Source organism: Lipotes vexillifer, unplaced genomic scaffold (genome assembly GCF_000442215.2).
Source record: "Lipotes vexillifer unplaced genomic scaffold, Lipotes_vexillifer_v1.1 scaffold242, whole genome shotgun sequence".
Taxonomy (NCBI): Eukaryota; Metazoa; Chordata; class Mammalia; order Artiodactyla; family Lipotidae; genus Lipotes; species Lipotes vexillifer.
The window spans coordinates 11663-33151 of record NW_006771376.1 but is presented as its reverse complement, the minus strand read 5'-3'; the positions used below and the strand labels follow the sequence as shown (position 1 = coordinate 33151).

At 37.7% G+C, this 21489-nt stretch overlaps 1 protein-coding gene across 1 annotated transcript in view; it reads right to left on the bottom strand.

The window, feature by feature from the left end:
- Positions 1-21489, bottom strand: part of NEO1 (neogenin 1) — a gene marked incomplete at its 5' end in the record, with an annotated part of 64416 nt that overhangs the window by 37436 nt on the left and 5491 nt on the right. The window contains 7 exons of the mRNA XM_007446712.1: positions 2399-2593; positions 3696-3806; positions 6628-6775; positions 7746-7795; positions 14583-14721; positions 15098-15246; positions 19562-19716. Coding sequence (XP_007446774.1) covers positions 2399-2593; positions 3696-3806; positions 6628-6775; positions 7746-7795; positions 14583-14721; positions 15098-15246; positions 19562-19716 — 947 coding nt within the window. The remainder of the gene's footprint in view (positions 1-2398; positions 2594-3695; positions 3807-6627; positions 6776-7745; positions 7796-14582; positions 14722-15097; positions 15247-19561; positions 19717-21489) is intronic.

Genomic DNA, 21489 nt, shown 5'->3' with positions numbered 1-21489 from the left:
CCCGTGTCCCCTGCATCGGCAGGCGGCCTCTCAACCACTGCGCCACCAGGGAAGCCCCACCTCAGTATTTTTGTCAAAAATCAATTGACCATATACATATGGATCTATTTGTGGACTCTATCCTGTTTCACCTACCTTTTACATAAACACTATCACAATGTCTCGGTTACTGTAGCTTTATAATAAGTCCTGAAATCACACAGTGTGGGTCTTCTAAACTTTCTTCTTCTTTTTCAAAAATGTTTGGCTATTCTAGCTCTTTTGATTTTTCATAATTTTTAGAATAAGTTTAAGTTTATCAACATCTAGAAAAAAGTCTACTGGGATTTTACTTGGGATTGCATTGGAGAGGACTCTCATTGTAATATACTGTTTTCCAATCCATGAACATGGTATCTCCATTTATTTAAGTCTTCTTTAATTTCTCTCAGCCATCATTTTCCACTCTTCAGCACACAGATCTTATATATATATATATATATATATATATATATATATATATATATTTAAAGTTTATTCCTAAGTACTTCATATTTTTGATGCTATTAAGTGGTATTGTTATTTTGTAAAATTTTTACTGGAGTATAGTTATTTACAATGTTGTGTTAGTTTCAGGTGTACAGCAAAGTGAATCTGTTATACATATATATCCACTCTTTTTTTGATTCTTTTCCCATATAGGCCATTACAGAGTATTGAGTAGAGTCCCTTGTGCTGCACAGTAGGTCCTTATTAGTTATCTATTTTATATATAGTAGTGTGTATATGTGAATCCCACTCTACCAATTTATCTCTCCACCCCCTTACCCCCGGTAACCATAAGTTTATTTTCTACATCTGTAACTCTGTTTTGTAGATAAGTTCATTTGTACCCCTCTTTTTAGATTCCACATATAAGCAATATCATATGATATTTGTCTTTCTCTGTCTGATTTTACTCACTATGACAATCTCTAAGTCCATCCATGTTGCTGCAAATGGCATTACTTTGTTCTTCTTTATGGCTAGTATTCCACTGTATATATGTACCACATCTTTTTTATCCATTCCTCTGTTGATGGTGGTATTGTTATTTTAATTCCAATTTCCAATTGCTTATTGTTAGTATGTGAAAATACAACTGTTTCTATATATTGACTTTGTATCTTGTGACCTTTTAAACCCAGTTATAGTTTTAGTAGCCTTTTTAATAGATTCCTCAGGATTTCTACCCCAGTAACAATGAGCATGTATAGTGCTCAGATATTGGTTTCTAAATATCATTTATAAAAAATCAGGAGCAATAGCTGATTCAAGGGCAAAGGCTAGGAAAATACCAGATAAGCCTGTTAACATCTTACTGTGTCAAAAAGAAAGAAAGTGCTCAAAGAAAGATGGGAGATGTCAAACGGACAGAGAAACTAGTCATAAAGAGACTCCCATTGGCTGCTCTTTCACTATGAAGAGAAGGAAAGCTCTTTCTTATCAAAGAATGCTAATAAATGTAGAAGAAATAATGGAATTAGGAAATCACCGCTTGGGAAACATCACAGTAATAACTGTTAACTAAAGATTCTAAAACTAGTGAGTAAAAGTTCGACAAGAAACAAGATATTTACAAAGATTCAAGGTACCTCCCCTACAAGGTACTTTTTAATTACGAAGGAAGAAAATAATAACTTTATAGTGGAGAAATGTGGAAGATACCATTTTCACCAAGTGGTTAAAGTTAACATCACTAGCATTAGACTCTCATGTGCTTCCTGATATGATGTACTGACAAGAACACATGCATCTATGTCACTCCTTCCAAAAATGCATAAGCTGAATGTAATGAGGAAATATTACACAAGTCTAAACTGAGAAACATTCTATAAAATATAAATGGTCTATATGTATTTTTCAAAAATGTCATAGTCATGGAAGTCAAGAAAAAAACAAGGAACTGTTACATATAAAAGAAAACTAATGAGAAACAATAAATACAACATGTGATCCTGCAACAGAAAACAATGTTTTTCTTTTATTATAAAGGACATTAATGAGACAACTAGTAAAATATGAAGTCTATAGATAGTTTCACAGTTAATTTGCTCATTTTGATAACTGCACTGTGGTTATATTAGAAAATGCCCATATTTTTAGGAAATGCAAATTAAAAGTAAATATGAGTGGATATAGAGGGGCATCATGTCTGCAACTTACTCTCAAACGGTTCTGCGAAAAAAAACCCAGGTACATACAGCAGATAAAGCATATGTGGTAAAACGTTAACCTTTGGGGAATCTGGGTGAAGGATATATAAAAATTCTTTGTACTATTTTTGAAAGTTTTCTGTAAAAATACAATTATTACACAATAAAAAGTTAAAAAAAAAGAAATCACATGTGTGATTACTTCCTCTACTTAGCACACATACCCAGATTTTCGATGGTGTAATAGCGCTGTTTATAGTCCACTTTTATGGTCTGGGCATGAGGGCTGCCAATGCCATAACCAATGGCATAACCTCTGACCACAATGTTCTGATTCTCCGGAGGTGTCCAGCTTACTACGATGCTAGTGACAAGTGGGCGGACGTGAAGAGAACTAGGCACTTCGGGGACACGAGTTTCTGGGAAGGAAAACAGAAAAGAAGTATGATATCTAGAGCCACTTTCCTTTAGAATATTTCATCATGCTTGGGAAATGGTGTTCAGCCTTCCGCCAAATTATTTGGTGCTAAGTTTTTTCCATTTTCCCAAGAATTCAAAGAGAATCTATATGTACAGTAAAGTATGGCCCATGGTTTTACTGCAGTCTAAGAAAACAAACTCAAACAGCCTGAAATACAAAACACTGCAGTATTAATTTGGAAGGGAAGAGAAAGAGATCCAAGAACGTCTTCCCAATGGAGAAAAACAAATAAGTTGTCTTTCAATTGTTACCCATTCCTCTTGGTCCTACATCTGATTCCCAAACTCTACCAGGTGGAATGAGAAAGGCACAACATCAACTAATTAGAAGCCTGCTGTCAACAGGTGATCAAGTATCATATTACAGCAATGATATCAATTATTTACTCCCCAAAGTAATATGGTAAGTCAGAAAATATGAAACTTTAGAACCACAAATTGATTTAAACGGTGGGAGACTAAGGGGTGGCAATTACAGTACCTTTAAAAGGTGGCAATTTACATACCTTTCACATACATTATTTCAAGGCATAAATTTCTACCACTATTTAAAAATTAGTAAACAAAGAATTAGAGTAAATACCCAGGTCTTTTGTCTTTTAAGTGCAGCACCTGTCTCTGATAAAGGTACATACACACACCCACATGGAGTTACTGAATAAACAGGTGAGAAAAAGGGAAAGGTTTCTAGGACTAAGGGAAGAGGGAAACTGAAACTGAAATAAAGGCATAATTTATGTGGTTCAGCCTTGAATTGTATATCATTTATCTACTTGATGGCCTTGGTAAAAAACCAGACTTAAAGCACTTGTACATTTTTACTTGTGCTGGTTCTGCTTAAAGGGACGGTTCTCTAAAAAAAACAAACAAACAAACAAAAAAAACATTGCAGGAGACTCGCTGTATTACAGGAATGACAGCAGTATAAATCCACTAAAGTTCACAGATTTAAGCCACCCAAAATCTGTGCCTTTCCAGTTTGACTCATTTGACTTCAGTTAGTACCTAGCCTGTGCCAGTCCTGCCGATTGTTGTTCTTACCATCTAAGTCACTTTCAAAAGTTTCAGCAGACAGCCAGTCAGTAGCAGGGCCTGTACCATTGATTGTTAGAGCAGCCACTCGGAAATTATATTCAGTCCCACGATCAAGACCTGCAACCCAAACGACAGAAAAAAAAAAGGGCTGAAACAAGAGGTTTGGAAAAACAAAAGATCAGCAATCTCTCATTAAAGCAAATATCTCATCCACCAACTTAATAAAAAGCTACTATCTTGATAACATTTCAGTTAAAGTTAATACAGAACAAGCAATACATAAATACAGCACAGAGGAGCTCCTACCTCTGAAGTAGAGGCTAAAGCCCACAAAATCCAAGAGGAAAACAAAATGAGTAAAGCTCCCAGGAGACTTCAGATCTTTTATAAGAGCTTAAAGGCATCTTAGAGATCACTTAATGCAATCCCTTCACTTTGTTACTAAGGAGGCCAAGGCCAAAAAGAGGCCAAAGGAATGAAAGAGTTACAACAAAGGAACAAAGTCAGTTGGTCTCAAAAGACACCAAAGACCAGAAAATAATGCAGAGGTATAACACCTACCAGTTTACCTCTGTTCTCTGGGCCACCCCATAACCACAGTAGAAAAAAATTTAAACATCTAATATGGCCTAGAAATCTATTTCTCAACAGCCTATTGCCCATAAGTATATACTATAAGTAAAAGAGAAATAAAGCCTTTCTACTATGCAATCTTTCATATTTACTATCAGCTAACAAAGTACCCGATATACCAATGTACCAAAGGCAACAAAGATCTACATGTAAAAGTCTACCCCACAAAGTGAGGTAACAGTCAATAATATGGTCAGCTATTCATATATTCATGCTTCCATTTTTTTTTATTGTGTTAAAATACATATAACATAAAATTTATCATCTTAGTCATTTTTAAGTGTACAGTTCACATGCATACATTTTTAGAGCACTTAGATTCTAGATATTGTGATAGGCCTTGTAAGGGTTATGAAAAATTATCCTACTTCCCCATATTCAAATAACAGCATCTTTGGCCAGCAACATAGTACAGAAACTCCAAAGAGAGAGCTACTGAGAGAGAAGTTGGCTAGGATGCAGGATGAGCCCTTGCTCAGTTAATCAATCCTGTCACGTGGTGTGAGAGGAGAGATGGGAGGTTGTGTCCTCTGCAGGCCCATCCTGATTCTGTTTGTCCACAAGAAAGCAAGAAGCAAGACAGGAGAAGAAGCAGAACGGCTGGGGCCAAGTCAGTTTACCTCTCTGTCTCCTCCCTGCACACACTGAACAGGACGTGCCAGAGTGGGCTACACAAGCATTTGTAACTTTAACAGACAACAAACATGGTTCAATTGAGGACCTGGAAGAATTCAACCAATCAGATTATCATTCCCTCTCCTCTGGGGAGTGAGCAAGTGAGAGAGAGAGTGCACATAAGCAGGTGCAAGTGAGAGAGACGCGTGAGTATAGAGGCTGAGCTCCTCTCCCTCAAGATAACCTAGAGAGCTCATCGACTAAAACCAAGGCACTCGATTCATATTATAAAGATATGGCAGAATGTGTTTAGTGCTGTAAGTGGTACAAAAAGAAGACACAACAATTACTTCTGGCTAAAACTTAAAATCCTATAATTTGCTATTCAGTACAGGATCTTGGGAACCCATACTGTTCTCCAATACTTATCAGCTTCAAGTTAATGCTTCAAGAGAACAATGATCTCCACGTTTGCTCATCATTGTATATTCAGTGCTAGTACCTGCTAATAAAAGTTCAATAAAGTCTATTAAACAAATGAATGAATCTAAATATGATTTTAAAATGCAAGAATTTTCTTGATAAAGAAAAGGCTATTTTTATGATGAAAGTGGTACTCTGCTTATACATCAAATGTTCCACTGAGAAAATGAATAGTCTCCTCATAGGCAAGGACTGTATCTACTTTTACTAGAAACAAGAAGAGTGCCTGGTATACAATAAATATCTACTATTAAACATTCAAAATAAAAGCTTTATCTTTGGGAAGTGTTATTTATCTGTGTCTGGAGTAAAATCAGACTGACTTTTAAGAACATCCGTGACCAATTTTGCTGTAATGCTCCTTTGGTGAGACTTCTCAGCAACACCCCTACAGCCATATTTACCTGCTGCAGCTTAGAGCTGTGGGGTTGAGAGGAAACTAGAAGACTGAAAGATACCCTTGAAGACAAACATTCACCTCCTCCTATTTTCAAAGAAGTCAATCTCATCCATGAGGTGAGGAGTACAGAGAAAAGCTTGCTGGTTTACTGGAGTACAGTTTTTCACTGTCACTGGCTCTCCAATTTTCAGAAACCTATACCTATACAGATTATATGGATTAGGGTTCATTTTTATCAGGTGTGCCACTTGCTCTGTTGCACACAAAGGAAGAACTATACAAAAGAGCTATCCTTGACAGAATTTTCTAGAACTTTATCATGTCTGTAGAGGCAAGAATGATTATTGCATGGCTGTGGCTATTCACAAATGTTGTTTCAGGCCACATATACCTGAGTGGTGTCAGCGTTATAGAAGTCATTTTGTAGGCCTCTGCTACCAACTAGACTGAGTGGATTCTTTGCTTATATAGCTTTGTTTTACCTTTCTTTCAGATTACAAGAGTTTGTGTGTGTGTGTGTGTGTGTGTGTGTGTGTGTGTGTATTCAAAAAAGAAAACATGGAGAACACAGAAAAACACAAGTAAGGCAATGAAACTCAAACGCAATTTCACCAGAGATGGCAGAACCTGTAAGAGTGTTTTCCATTAATTTTTATCAAGTCAGAGTAGACTGAACTCTTACAAATTGTTTTAAACCATTTTTGCTTTGTGTAAGTCAACAGCCCAGAGCACTCATTAGACTAGCACAATTCAACATTTGAGAGAGACACCATCTCCTAGCTTTCGTCTATGTGCAAAGCAGCTTACCTTCAATCAGCTGTGACAGCTGTGTCCCAGTCACCAACGTCTCAGTGACATCGCTCTTTCGGGACGCCTTTCGGTAGCGAACCCTATAGCCAGTAATCTGCCCATTCTGTGTGGCTGGAGGAGGTGGCTGCCAGTGAATCACAATACTCTGGGAAAGACAAGATTACGGGGAACAGACCGAATATATCAAATCTTGGTTCCGCTTTATGTATTATTACCCTGAATTCAGTGTGTAAGAGAAGGAACCATAAAAGCAACAGAGTGTTCAGACAGAGTTTTACTAAGTTATTTAATAATCACTCAAAAATAGTGTTTAATTTTAAAACCATCAAAGATCAAATGGGGAGACTGTATTTGTGGGCAGTATACACTGGGCACTTGATTTATTTTGCCAGAATGAAGACATAGGGCAAAAGTCTCAGGAAAGTTTTTGAAGGAAAACGTAGGGTCAGAGGCATGTGGATTAGGAAGTAAACTACTGTTAGGTGTAAGGTTCTCTTCTACTTCCACTGTAGCAACAGCAAAATTAGACAATTTCTGTCTAAAACTTTTCAAAGAGGGAACTGTTAATCAACAGCTGGTTGTTTCTTAAAGGAAAAGGAGTCCCATAATCCTTTTTGAAAGAACTGACTGTCTCAGTTGTCTATGCAGCCCAGTAGGGGTTCTGGGCATCTGAGAGGAACACATGGCCTTCAGTGCACAGTGAACTTGACCAGGAGGGACAGCTTCAGCAATGCAACCATCTGACAGACGTATGCCTTTGATTCACACTAGGCTCACCTCACAGTAATAAACAGGCTATGGTATCATAAACAACAACTTACTTCTTTCTACCTGTCACCAAGGTTCTGGATGGTTAACATCTAGGATGTCATGATTTACATAATAATAGCAATGTATTTGAAGAAAGGCTAAAGTAATTTTTGCACAATAGAAAGGCAGTAAAGTTGAACAGAATCAACCAGAGTTGGCTTCTAAGCCCAGCTTTAAACTGGCAAGTGTAACATCTATGTTACTTTATTTCTTTGCTTGATTATGATGTTTTGATACAGAATCTCCCTCTCTATTTGCCCTCCTGAGGCAAACAGAAAATGAACAACAGCAATATAAAGTTTTACCTTTGAATTTCTTACTTCTAAAGACAGATTCTGAGGAGCAGCACTGGGAACTGAAAGGGAAAAAAAAAAAAAAAAAAAAAGAAAAGAAAAAAAAATTTCAATCACTCAGGCGTCACCCATCATGTGACTGTTCTTGGCTGGACTTTATACAAATGCGCATCTCAAACACTGATATACAACCTGAAGGTCTAACCCAGCAGCCAGTGCCCTCGTGTTGAAAGTATCTGGACAAGGTGTGGGGCCATATTTGATTCATTTAAAATAATGAGACCCGTTCACATATGCACCCATACCCAAGTCAGGCTGTACCTTTGGGAAGTCAGGTACTTATTTCAAGGATATGATAGTGACCGCAAACTTTTCTAGACCCCAAATACATTCTGAATTTTTAACGTATTCTTCTGAATATTCTTGGGAGTAGCATATCTTTATCTTGGGATACATTTTCTGGAAACAAGTCTAATGACTATAGCAAGTGAATCAACTGGGTAATATCACTATGAGTCCAAAATGTGATGTACACAAATCAATGAGCTTGGCTTTCTTGTGGGGTCTTAAACTGGTTTTAAAGGCAGTGTGCAAGTAGAGCAAAGAGATGTTTAAGCAATGACAGTCCAGTTAAGAAACGATTTGGCTTCCCAAGGGAACTAGGTAGCAGGGAACACTCATTCAGATGTGAGAAGTTTGGGACCGTTGGTTAAAAAACAGCTGTATAACTTTAGCTTCTCACATATTAGAACATAAGACAAGGGTATCTCAAAGTTTATGGTCCACACACCCTCCACTGTCTTCTTTTGTAGTAATTATAGGAAGCAAAGAAAATTTAAGTAAACCTGATTAGTTTCTTCTCCATCACAAAATGCTAACCTTGGCTTTTCTCTCCTAAATCCATCCATGGAAATTTCTCCCTCCCATTCTCTGACATTTGGTGACCAGGTGTATAACTAAGTGCCCACCGAGCTACAGGCTTCTGGAGGACAGAGACTATTTCTTGTTCGCTGCTGAATCCTGTGCTAACAACAAAGTACATCAGGCCTCAACCAGGAGATTCAGGCACAGAGGGTCTGGAGAAAGACTTAGGAACCTGTGTTTTGAAAAAAGTCCATGGATGGTTTTGATCATCTCCCTGTTAAGAACCTCTGACTTAGCTGCAAAGGCACCAACATAATTGCTGTTGCTGTCTTCTTCATTATCATCACCACTGCCACCATCATAGCTAAGATCTGCTGCATGCTCCTACATGACAGGTACTTAATCCTTAAAACAATCCTACAAAGGAGTTTCTATTATTATTCCCATTTTATAGATGAGAAAACTATAGATGAAGCTCAGGAGAGTTAACTTGCTCAAGGTATTTGTTTCAGCTGGTGTAGGAACTAAGATTTATCTTACTCCGAACTGCTGCCCTTAACCACCATGCTGAGAAACATTCAGTTCCCGTGACAGGCACTGTAGTCAGCATGCCAAGCCACTTAATGCAGTTAAAAATGGCTCATGGGTAGATTTAAGAGCCTACCTCAAAAAACAGGGTAATGTAGTTGGCTAACCAAACTACAGTTTGCATTTATTTTTCCCAACTTTTTATCCTGAAAAATTGCAATCAGAAAGAGTGACAAGAAGAATACAATGAACACCATGCATTCTTTTCCTGGATTCACCAATTGTTAATATTCTGCCACTTCTGCTTTATTTCTCTCATTATATTTACACAAACATGTTTATCTATCTACATATTGTTTCTGGATGGCTGAGAGACAGTTACAGTCATCATGATACTTCACTCAATACTACAGTATGTATCTCCTAAAAACAAAAACATTCTCCAACAAAATGATAATACAGTGATCACACTCAAAATCTAATCAACACAAAAATATTACCTAATATAATTAATAACATATCTAGTATTTAATACTGATACTATACGAACCTAACATTAAGTAATTGTAACAAGAGTGTCCTTTTTAGCTGTTTTAATTCCCAGAATCAAAGATCACACATGTTTTATTTTATTTCATGTGTCTTTACTTTCCTTTAATCTACATTCTAGAACGACTCCCCTACCTTTTTTGTTTTTTTCACGAGACTAGTATTTTCTAAGAATTCAGGACAGTTTATTTAATTATTTGAAGAATGTCCATCAATTTCAATATGTCTAGTTATTTCATCATGATCATATTTAAATTAAACATTTTTGGCAGGGATACAACATAGAGGTGAAGTTACATCTTTCTCGATGCAACATATCACATGATGTCAGTCTGCTCCTTTGTTGGTGATGTGATGTCTGACTACCTGCTTAAAGGAGTCAAACTATAGCTTCTAAGGCATGCTTTTTTATATATAAGGGCTATACACATATACACACATTTTTAAGAAAAAGACATTTTTGTTAACACTTGGATTTAGCTGAGTTTCAGGACATAATACATACGCTAATTGCAATAAACTGGTATTTTCTGTTCTACTTTAAAAACATTTTTTAAAAATGCTGGTCTTGACCAACTCAATCTTGTTGGCAGGCTGTACTTTGAAAACGATTGCTTTAGGGTCATGGGTATAAGCAAATATTCAGTCACAGGTGAGAAATACTGTCACAAAATCCTGAGGAATTTAAAAGACCTATTTGTATGCACCCAACACAGGAGCACCTCAATACATAAGGCAAATGCTAACAGCCATAAAAGGGGAAATCGACAGTAACACAGTAATAGTAGGGGACTTTAACACCCCACTTTCACCAATGGACAGATCATCCAAAATGAAAAAAATAAGGAAACACAACCTTTAAATGATCTATTAAACAAGAAGGACTTGATATTTATAGGACATTCCATCCCAAAACAACAGAATACACTTTCTTCTCAAGTGCTCATGGAACATTCTCCAGGATAGATCACATCTTGGGTCACAAATCAAGCCTTGGTAAATTCAAGAAAATTGAAATCGTATCAAGTATCTTTTCCGACCACAATGCTATGAGACTAGATATCAATTACAGGAAAAAAAATCTGTAAAAAATACAAACACATGGAGGCTAAACAATACACTACTAAATATCCAAGAGATCACTGAAAAAAATCAAAGAGGAAATCAAAAAATACCTAGAAACAAATAACAATAAAAACACGACCCAAAACCTATGGGATGCAGCAAAAGCAGGTCTAAGAGGGAAGTTTATAGCAATACAATCCTACCTCAAGAAACCAAAAACATCACAAACAACCTAAACTTACACCTAAAGCAATTACAGAAAGAACAAAAAAACCCCAAAGTTAGCAGAAGGAAAGAAAACATAAGATCAGATCAGAAATAACTGAAAAAGAAATGAAGGAAACAACAGCAATGATCAATAAAACTAAAAGCTGGTTCATTGAGAAGATAAAATTGATAAACCATTAGCCAAACTCATCAAAAAAAAAAAGGGAGAAGACTCAAACCAATAGAATTAGAAGCGAAAAAGGAGAAGTAATAACTGACACTGCAGAAATACAAAGGATCATGAGAGATTACTACAAGCAACTATAATGCCAATAAAATGGACAACCTGGAAGAGATGGACAAATTCTTAGAAAAGCACAACCTTCCGAGACTGAACCAGGAAGAAATAGAAAATATAAACAGACCAGTCACAAGCACTGAAATTAAGACTGTGATTAAAATTCTTCCAACAAACAAAAGCCCAGGACCAGATGGCTTCACAGGCAAATTCTATCAAACATTTAGAGAAGAGCTAACACCTATCATTCTCAAACTCTTCCAAAATATAGTGGAGGGAGGAACACTCTCAAACTCATTCTATAAGGCCAACATCACCCTGATACCAAAACCAGACAAAGATGTCACAAAAAAAGAAAACTGCAGGCAAATATCACTGATGAACATAGATGCAAAAATCCTCAACAAAACACTAGCAAACAGAATCCAACAGCACATTAAAAGGATCAAGTGGGGTTTGTCCATGATCAAGTGGGGTTTGTCCAAGAAAAGCAAGGATTCTTCAATATACTCAAATCAATCAGTGTGATAAACCACATTAACAAATTGAAGGAGAAAAACCATACGATCATCTCAATAGATGCAGAAAAAGCTTTCGACAAAATTCAACACCCATTTATGATAAAAACCCTCCAGAAAGTAGGCAGAGAGGGAACTTACCTCAACATAATAAAGGCCATATATGACAAACCCACAGCCAATGGCGTTCTCAGTGGTGAAAAACTGAAACCATGTCCACTAAGATCAGGAAAAAGACAAGGCTTGCTAAAAAGACAAGGCTACTCTTTAGCCACAGCAATCAGCGAAGAAAAAGAAATAGAAGGAATCCAAATTGGAAAAGAAGAAGTAAAGCTGTCACTGTTTGCAGATGACATGATACTATACATACAAAATCCTAAAGATGCTACCAGAAAACTACTACAGCTAATCAATGAATTTGGTAAAGTAGCAGGATACAAAATTAATGCACAGAAATCTCTGGCATTCCTATACACTAATGATGAAAAAACTGAAAGAGAAACTAAGGAAACACTCCCATTTACCACTGCAACAAAAAAAAATAAACCTACCTAAGGAGACAAAAGACATGTATGCAGAAAACTGTAAGACACTGATGAAAGAAATTAAAGATGATACAAATATATGGAGAGATATACCATGTTCTTGGATTGGAAGAATCAACACTGTGAAAATGACTATACTACCCAAAGCAATCTACAGATTCTATGCAATCCGTATCAAACTACCAATGCCATTTTTCACAGAACCAGAACAAACAATTTCACAATCTGTATGGAAACACAAAAAGACCCTGAATAGCCAAAGCAATCTTGAGAAAGAAAAACGGAGCTGGAGGAATCAGCTTCCCTGACTTCAGACTATACTACAAAGCTACAGTAATCGAGACAGTATGGTACTGGCACAAAAACATAAATATAAATCAATGGAACAGGATAGAAAGCCCAGAGATAAACCCACTCACATATGGTCACCTTATCTTTGACAAAGGAGACAAGAATATACAATGGAGAAAAGACAGCCTCTTCAATAAGTGGTGCTGAGAAAACTGGACAACTACGTGTAAAAGAATGAAATTAGAACACTCCCTAACACCATACATAAAAATAAACTCAAAATGGATTAAAGACCTAAATGTAAGGCCAGACACTATAAAACTCTCAGAGGAAAACATAGGCAGAACACTCGATGACATAAATCACAGCAAGATCCTTTTTGACTCATCTTCTAGAGAAATGGAAATAAAAACAAAAATAAACAAATGGGACCTAATGAAACTTAACAGCTGTTGCACAGCAAAGGAAACCATAAAAAGACGAAAAGACAACCCTCAGAATGGGAGAAAATATTTGCAACCGAAGCAACTGACAAAGGACTAATATCCAAAATTGACAAGCAGCTCATGCAGCTAAATATCAAAAAAACGAACAACCCAATCCAAAAATGGGCAGAAGACCTAAATAGACATTTCTCCAAAGAAGATATACAGATTGCCAACAAACACGTGAAAGGATGTTCAACATCACGAATCATCAGAGAAATGCAAATCAAAATTACAATGAGTATCACCTCACACCAGTCAGAATAGCCATCACCAAAAAATCTACAAACAATAAATGCTGGAGAGGGTGTAGAGAAAAGGGAACCCTCTTGCACTGTTGGTGGGAATGTAAATTGATAGAGCCACTATGGAGAACAGTATGGAGGTTCCTTAAAAAACTAAAAATAGAACTACCATATGACCCAGCAATCCCACTACTGGGCATATACCCTGAGAAAACCATAATTCAAAAAGAGTCATGCACCACATGTTCACTGCAGCTCTATTTACAATAGCCAGGACATGGAACCAACCTAAGTGTCCATTGACTGATGAATGGATAAAGAAGATGTGGCACATATATACAATGGAATATTACTCAGCCATAAAAAGAAACGAAATTGAGTTATTTGTAGTGAGGTGGATGGACCTAGAGACTGTCATACAGAGTGAAGTAAGTCAGAAAGAGGAAAACAAATACCGTATGCTAACACATATATACGGAATCTTAAAAAAAAAAAAAGGTTCTGAAGAACCTAGGGTTAGGACAGGAATAAAGATGCAGACATAGAGAATGCACTTGAGGACATGGGGAGGGGGAAGCGTAAGCTGAGATGAAGTGAGAGAATGGCAGGGACATATACACACTACCAAATGCAAAACAGGTAGCTAGTGGGAAGCAGCTGCACAGCACAGGGAGATCAGCTCGGTGCTTTGTGTCCACCTAGAGGGGTGGGATAGGGAGGGTGGGAGGGAGACGCAAGAGGGAGGAGATATGGGGATATATGTATATGTATAGCTGATTCACTTTGTTATACAGCAGAAACTAACACACCATTGTAAAGCAACTATACTCCAATAAAGATGTTAAAAAAAAAAAAAAACCTATTTGGCAGGCAAATATGATTACTAAGTAGAGCAAGCCCAGCCTTCCAACTGCCCTGGGATGGTCTGTGCTATGAACAAGCAATAATATTTACTCAAACAAAAGCATCTAGTAAAAATAAAAATACAGAGAAACTATTCAGTACCAGGCACTACATGTTCTATGCTCTCTCACTGGATCTTTACAGCAACCCAATGAAGTTGGTATTATAAATTTCACATATAAGGAAACATGCTCAGACATGTGAAGTGACTTGACCCAAGTCACACTACTAGAACTGGTATCTGAACCAGTTCAGATGTCAAATCTCCTTGACATCAAAGCCCATGATTTTAATACTATGCGACCAGTGCCCCCAAGCATGGTATTTTGTTCCAGAGGAAGAAAGACTCACCATCTGAAAATGTTCGAACAGCAACATCTTGTGTGGAGACTCCAGGACCATGTTTATTGTAGGCCACCACTCGGAAACTATACTCTGTATATTTTTTCAACCCATTAATGGTGTGGGAGTGACTTGAAACATCAACATCCTTGAATAAAATAAAACAATTTATATATACACAACTCAAGCCAAAAGAAATGCTGCAAAATAAAGAATTAACTATACAAATTCTATATTTGACATAAGGCAGATTTTTGTCCCTTTTACAGAATATTATTTAACAGTTAAAGCAAATTAATCATAAGCACTGCAGTTTGCTGAGAAATACTCCTTGATGTTTAGGAACCCTTGCTGGCAAAAACTACAGAATAAACCTTTGTACCAAGAAATAGAATCTATCAACTTTTCATTTCTTATACATATTTTTTTCCTCAGATTTCTAGACAAGCAGGTATTGAGTTTTGGAAATATATTTCAACTCTACTATTCCAATCAATGCATTAAAAAATGGCTTCCTATTATACCTGTTCTTTATCAGTTCCTTTTTCCATGTAGTACAGTTTGTAATTCTGAATTTCCCCATTTCCAGACAATGGTGTTTCCCAGGTGACAGTAATGGAAGTAGGTGAAGTTGCATATGCTCGGATGTTAGGTGCTGGGCCAGGGAGCTGAACTAGAAAGAAAATTTCAAGACAGTAAGACATAAATAAAATTTACTGCATCCCTCAAGGCCGTTCTCAGCAATAATGGCACACTATGTTTTTTCTTTAATTTAATAAATCAATTAATTTATTTTTGGCTGCGTTGGGTCTTCATTGCTGCTTGCGGGTCTTCTCTAGTTGCAGCGAGCGGGGACTACTCTTCATTGCATTGTGTGGGCTTCTCACTGAGGTGGCTTCTCTTGTTGAAGAGCATAGGCTCTAGGCACGTGGGCTTCCGTGGTTGTGGCATGTGGGCTCAGTAGTTGTGGCTTGCAGGCTCTAGAGTGCAGACTCAGTAGTTCTGGCACACGGGCTTAGTTGCTCCACGGCATGTGGGATCTTCCCGGACCAGGGCTCGAACCTGTGTCCCCTGCGTTGGCAGGCGGATTCTTAACCACTGCGCCACCAGAGAAGCCCTGGTTATGTTTTTAAAACAATAAAAACTACGAAAACAAGTGATCTGACTGAAGTGGTTTCAGGATAATATATAATTAAATGATTTCCCTCTTTATGACTGAAAAACCAAAAATCATCTGTGAAGTATCTCAAATTTATTCAAAGAAAAAAGTGAACAGTGCAGAATTCTTCTTGTGGTTTATAAAATCCTAGTTTTGCAGTGGGACTGCAGCACATAAAAGCGAACATCACAAAAAGAGAGCCTTCTTTTACCAGGCTCTGGGGATACAATGAATGATGGACAGAGTCCCTGCCCACAAAGAACTCCCAGTCTAGAGGGGAGTCAGACATACAGGTACAAAGAAGATCCTAAGCGCTGATAGATTAGGTAACATCTGTAATGAAAACTGAAAGAAGAGAGTACACAATTCTGCTTTGGGTGGGGGTGGTTAGGAAAGGGAAGGATTGGTGAGGACTTCTGGGGAGCAGGAAGAATGAGGAGTTTGCTGACACCAAGAGGGAAATTGATCCAACCAATTTGGACATAACAGGTGAGAAGACAGTGTCATGTTGTTCAGGTTGAAACAAAGAATGGATATGGGAGAGAGAATGCTGCAAAGGATGACAAGAGCCAGATAAAGGAGAACCTCTAAGGCCCTGCTATGAGTTTGGATTATTTCTTGTAGGTGTTAGGTAATTACTGAAGAATTATGAGCAGGAACATGACATGATCAGATCTGCATTTAAAAAGAACACGTGAACACATGCATGGAAGAAAAACAATAATGGCACAAGACTAGATATTTAAAAAATAGCCACCATTTATTGAATGCTTGCAATCAGTCCAGCATTAAGTGCTTTACATTTATTTAAATTACATTTTATTTAATCTGTGCACTAACCCAAATGAGACGGATACTGTTATCATCCCTACTTATGGATGAGGCTGAGAGGTTAAGAACCATTCCCAGAAGATGGAAAAGTTGGCGGGTAGTGGAGCTAGGAGCTGAGCACTTCCTCGTTCTAAAACGTGGACTCAGGAAAACCAGTTAGGGGATTATGACAACACCCTCTGTGGGATGATGTGACTGGAAGATCCTATGATTGGTTGACTGATTGTCTGCCCAGCTCTAAATCCTACAACAGCTCACATCCTTTTTTACTATATTCTTTTTGTCTTGACTGACAGGTTCCAGTCCCAATTTATACACAAATCCCAGCAGGTGCCTGTATCTACATTTTGGTAGATACTCTGTATCTGAAAACCATTTCTCTGGTGCCAGCGCTTCTGTAACAGACATCCATTAGATTTAAGGAAAGGGGCAAAAACTAACAAAATGTAAAACAAACTGGCTTGCTTAAATAACAGCATGACAGCTTAAGATTAGTTTTCCTACCAAAGCAGAGAAACCTGAATATGGTTTTCTGGCAGTTGTTTGCTTTATTTAGGCATGAATCATGTTATTCACTTAAGAGCATGTTTTGTGCAGCCTGACAGGTGGGATTCATCACACTTCTGCTGCTATGGAAAACTTTCCCCTAACTTTTTAAAAGGGAAGGAGAACAGAACAAATTCCCTTGAAATCACTTTCAGTATATTCATTGGCTAAATGTAGGCAAAGATGATCCTAAAATAGGAGCTAGTGAATTCTTTCATTTCATCTGTACAGTGGCATTAAAAAATGGAAAAAAATTTAAGTTGGTTTGAAAAGCTAAAAATGTAAACTATTTTCCCAAGGCTGACTCCCATACTTACGGCCCCTCCCACCTGCCCCCAAGCTGAATACCTCCAGATAAAATGCAAATCTCTCTCCACTAACTCCTCTTTTGCCAAAACATGTTATAGTCACTCTCTACCCCTAAAATACTCTCACCAGAATCTGTTGCCCCTTCCAGCTATATTCTTATTTAGCTACTTTCGTTTAATCGAATTCCTTGAATAAATGATTGTGCTGCCTACTTCCCTTGTGATGACTGTACATCACATTATTGCCTGTTTACTTGCCTGGCGCTGGTACCAAACTGTAAGCTCCTTGTGAACAGAAGTCGTCTTACGCGTCTTTACATCTTGCTGCCTAGCATGGTGCCTGGCACATGACAGGCACTCAATAAATCTCTTCTTTCATCTCTAACTTGACAATGCCCCTTCTAGTCCAGTGGTTCTCAATAGTTTGACTTGTAAGTTCTGAAATGATAATGAAAACCACAGGCTCTTTCCCAAGGAAAATGTGAACATGTACAGACACACAAATATTTTCATGTATCTTCAGAAGGTTCATGGCCCCAGGATTGAACCCTGGAACTGAATCAAATTCAGTGGTCTTTTCCTTTACTTTCATCATGACTCACCTTGCATGTGCACTGTTTGTCCTATTTTGGGGTGGGGTCAAGCAGTGTCCTTCCCCAAGAATGCTTGCTCTAAGCCAAATGCTTTAAGGCCAACCTCAGGTCTCATCTTTTTCTAGGAACCTGACTTGATATACCTAACTTTTACAGTAACTCTTCCTTGCTCTGTATCCCATTCTCTCTCATGAATGACACCTGCATGTGAGAGTTAATGAAGGAAAACTGAGTTTTGCTTCATGGCTTGAGTTTGAAATCTAATAGATTGTTCCTGCTCTCATCTGAACACAGTAACCATGAAATTCAACATCCTTTCCCTGCAGCGAGAACACATTCTTTCCTTAAATCAACACCACCACCACCCCCTCTCTGTTGGCCCTCTTGTTGTTTCTTGGGTTTGATTCCTGATCTTTAAGCTCTATTACTGGAATGATCAATGGCTTCCTATCTTAACTGCTCATTCTTTAAGGGGAGAATTCCTATCTTGTCCATCCTCTGCATCTCTAATAGTTTGTGCAGTGCCTGGTAGCGGAGGTCCTCAATAACTGTTTGACGGGTAAACGATTTGCTGCAGCATTAGAAAGTGAAGTTCCACAGCTTTTCGACTTTACTTATATCAGGCAGAGTCCTTGAATTATTTCCATAGTTTCAGTGGTAAATTCATTTAATATGTTTAGTTCCCTGGTCAGTAGCTTTCATGAATTTATCTCCCATGCTCCCTAGCTGAAGTAAAATTTTGTTACTGCAAGTTTGTTAATACAGAAACACTAGTGCAGTTAACAGTAAAAGAAATCTGGAGAAGGCTCCAAGGAAAAACAGTGGCTCATGTTAAAAGGTAAAAGTGTAGAAGAAAGCCTCATGAGATAAGCATTAATTCTGATTTGACTGCTTCTTGTCATTTCTGGCCTATAGTTTAAAACCAAAATTTAAGACATAGAAGACATTTATAAGATAAATCAACTTGACACTCATTTCAGTTGGAGAAAATCTTAAGAAATGTAACTGGAAGTAACATTATTTAGCACAAAAGACAGCAGGTCCAAAGTAAAGCCCTGAAGAGATTCCAAAGAGTGTGGTATGTATAAAGATCAGGGCAATCCCGTTGAACAATTATTAAATACCTACTGCCTGTGTGAGGCACTGCATTAGATATGGTGGGAAATAAAAGGATAGAAAAGATTCTGTCTTTGCCATAAAATTAATGAGATATATTCATAAGCATAATTCAAGGAAGAAAATGATAATGTATTTTAGGACTGTCGAGATACAACATTAGATAAGATCAGAGGGAAGATTCTAAGAAGGCATCTGAGCTAGGTCTTAAAGGATCAGTAAAATTTGGGTGTCTATCAGCCGAATTATATTGTCTTACACTATTTGCTACTGCTTGATGTGAATTAATTTGATATCCCGTAACTATTTTGTAAGGACCTTGAAGGTGAGGAACTGTTATCTTCTGCACTCCTATGGTATGCCAGGCTATATGTAAGGTAGCCCTTCATACAGGTCTCCCTACAGGTGGGGCTGACAGAGAGGTGGGAGACTTACCCTCAGGCTGTGTTTCTACTCGTAGTGGAGCTGAACTCTCTCCGGAGCCATGTTTATTTTGAGCCATAACTCTAAAGATGTACACAGTCGCTGGCATTAGGTTTTGGATGGTTACCTGCATTTCTCCGGGGCGACTGGTATTTTCAACACGTTCCCTTTGGAGAAAGAGGGATCGATTAGGAAAATTTCCAGAATGTGCAGTTTCATTTTCACTGTAATGCCTATAGATACCATATGACATCAAAATCTTAATAAATCTAAGTCAAATTAACTCTCAAAAAAGGAAACTTTTGGGGGCGGAACAGTGCACAGAGTATGGACGCTGGCAAAGAGCAATGTCATACGTGTCTGATAAATCGCTGATGTTCTTGCTTGAACATTACTGATATTGCTGGCTATAATCACAACTTCCTTTCAGAAAAGACACAAAGAGTCTTCTTGGTGCCATCTCAAATGGGGCAGCTGGTCACCAATTCTGTACGCTTTAGGAATCACTGAATTTTAAGGGGTTATCCTCAGGGAGACATATAGAAGGTGATTATAGATATGACCCAATTTTCACAGACAGTATCAAAGAATGCTGTGTATCTTCTGGATAACAGACTCTCAATAAAAAGAAAATTAGAGATTATCACTTTCAAAACTGAGAACAAAACATTAAAAATTTAAATGAGTCCAGTCTATAAAATAAGCTAATCATGACTCTGATTTTATTTTATTTTATTATTATTTTTTTTGCGGTACGTGGGCCTCTCACAGCCGTGGCCTCTCCCGCCACGGAGCACAGGCTCCGGACGCGCAGGCCCAGCGGCCATGGCTCACGGGCCAAGCTGCTCCGCAGCATGTGGGATCCCCCCGGACCGGGGCACGAACCCGTGTCCCCTGCATCGGCAGGCAGACCCCCAACCACTGCGCCACCAGGGAAGCCCATGCCTCTGATTTTTATAATTTATTTCTTAAAACAAAAAATCTTCTTGAATGATTTTCAAACTGATTTGAAACATTTAACAAATCTTATCACAAACAGTACAAATGGCCAGTGGTCTAGTGTTATGAGAGGAAAACATAAAAACAGTTATCAGTTAGGTTCTTTAAAAAGGTGGCCTCCAGGCTCTATTTTGGGGGTCTCTGTGTCCACACTTGGGCCTATAATTATGCTCAGTATACTGTACTCACTATAACAAAAACCAGACTATATTTGCTTTCAACAAATATTGTAAAGGAAAATAATTGCTTTAGACAAATAGCTGGTCTTTAAGAATTACTGATCATGTGAGGAAAGATCTGTGTCTATCTTGAGAGAGCAATAAAAGGGCCCAAAACTACTCTGTGGAAGAAATTATTTTAAATTACCTAATAATCTGTTGAATTAAATTCTTACTTTAAAATACTGATAATTTTCCCTGAAGCTACTGATTAAGATTTGTTTAGTTCTACGTGACCATATGCCAATTTGTCTGATTGTGTGTGAACATTTGCATTTCGGAGATGTGAGCGTTTTTCAATAGTTTTCTATAGTTCTTTGAACTATGTCATTTTAATTAAAACAAACAAACAGTACCCACCCACAACGTATTTATAAAGGTTCTGTCTACAGTCAGTTAGGTCCATTGGAAAAGAATATCATGGTAACAAAAGTTATTGCTCAGAGACACTTGAGATATCTATAGATATTATTTTCTCTTCAGCTAAACCTCTAAATCACAAGATTTAGAAGGAGAGTATCAACTGATTTCTTATGCTGTGAGGTTTCTGACACTTGATCTGATCACAAATGCTGTCTAAAAGGAAGTATGGTACTTGACATTTCATTAAACTAACAGCTCCACGCCAGAGCACAGAATAGTCTGTTTCGCTCACTGTACATGAAACTTTAAACAAGTTCTCTCTCAGAAAGACAGCGGGGGGTGGGGGTGGGGCACTATCTT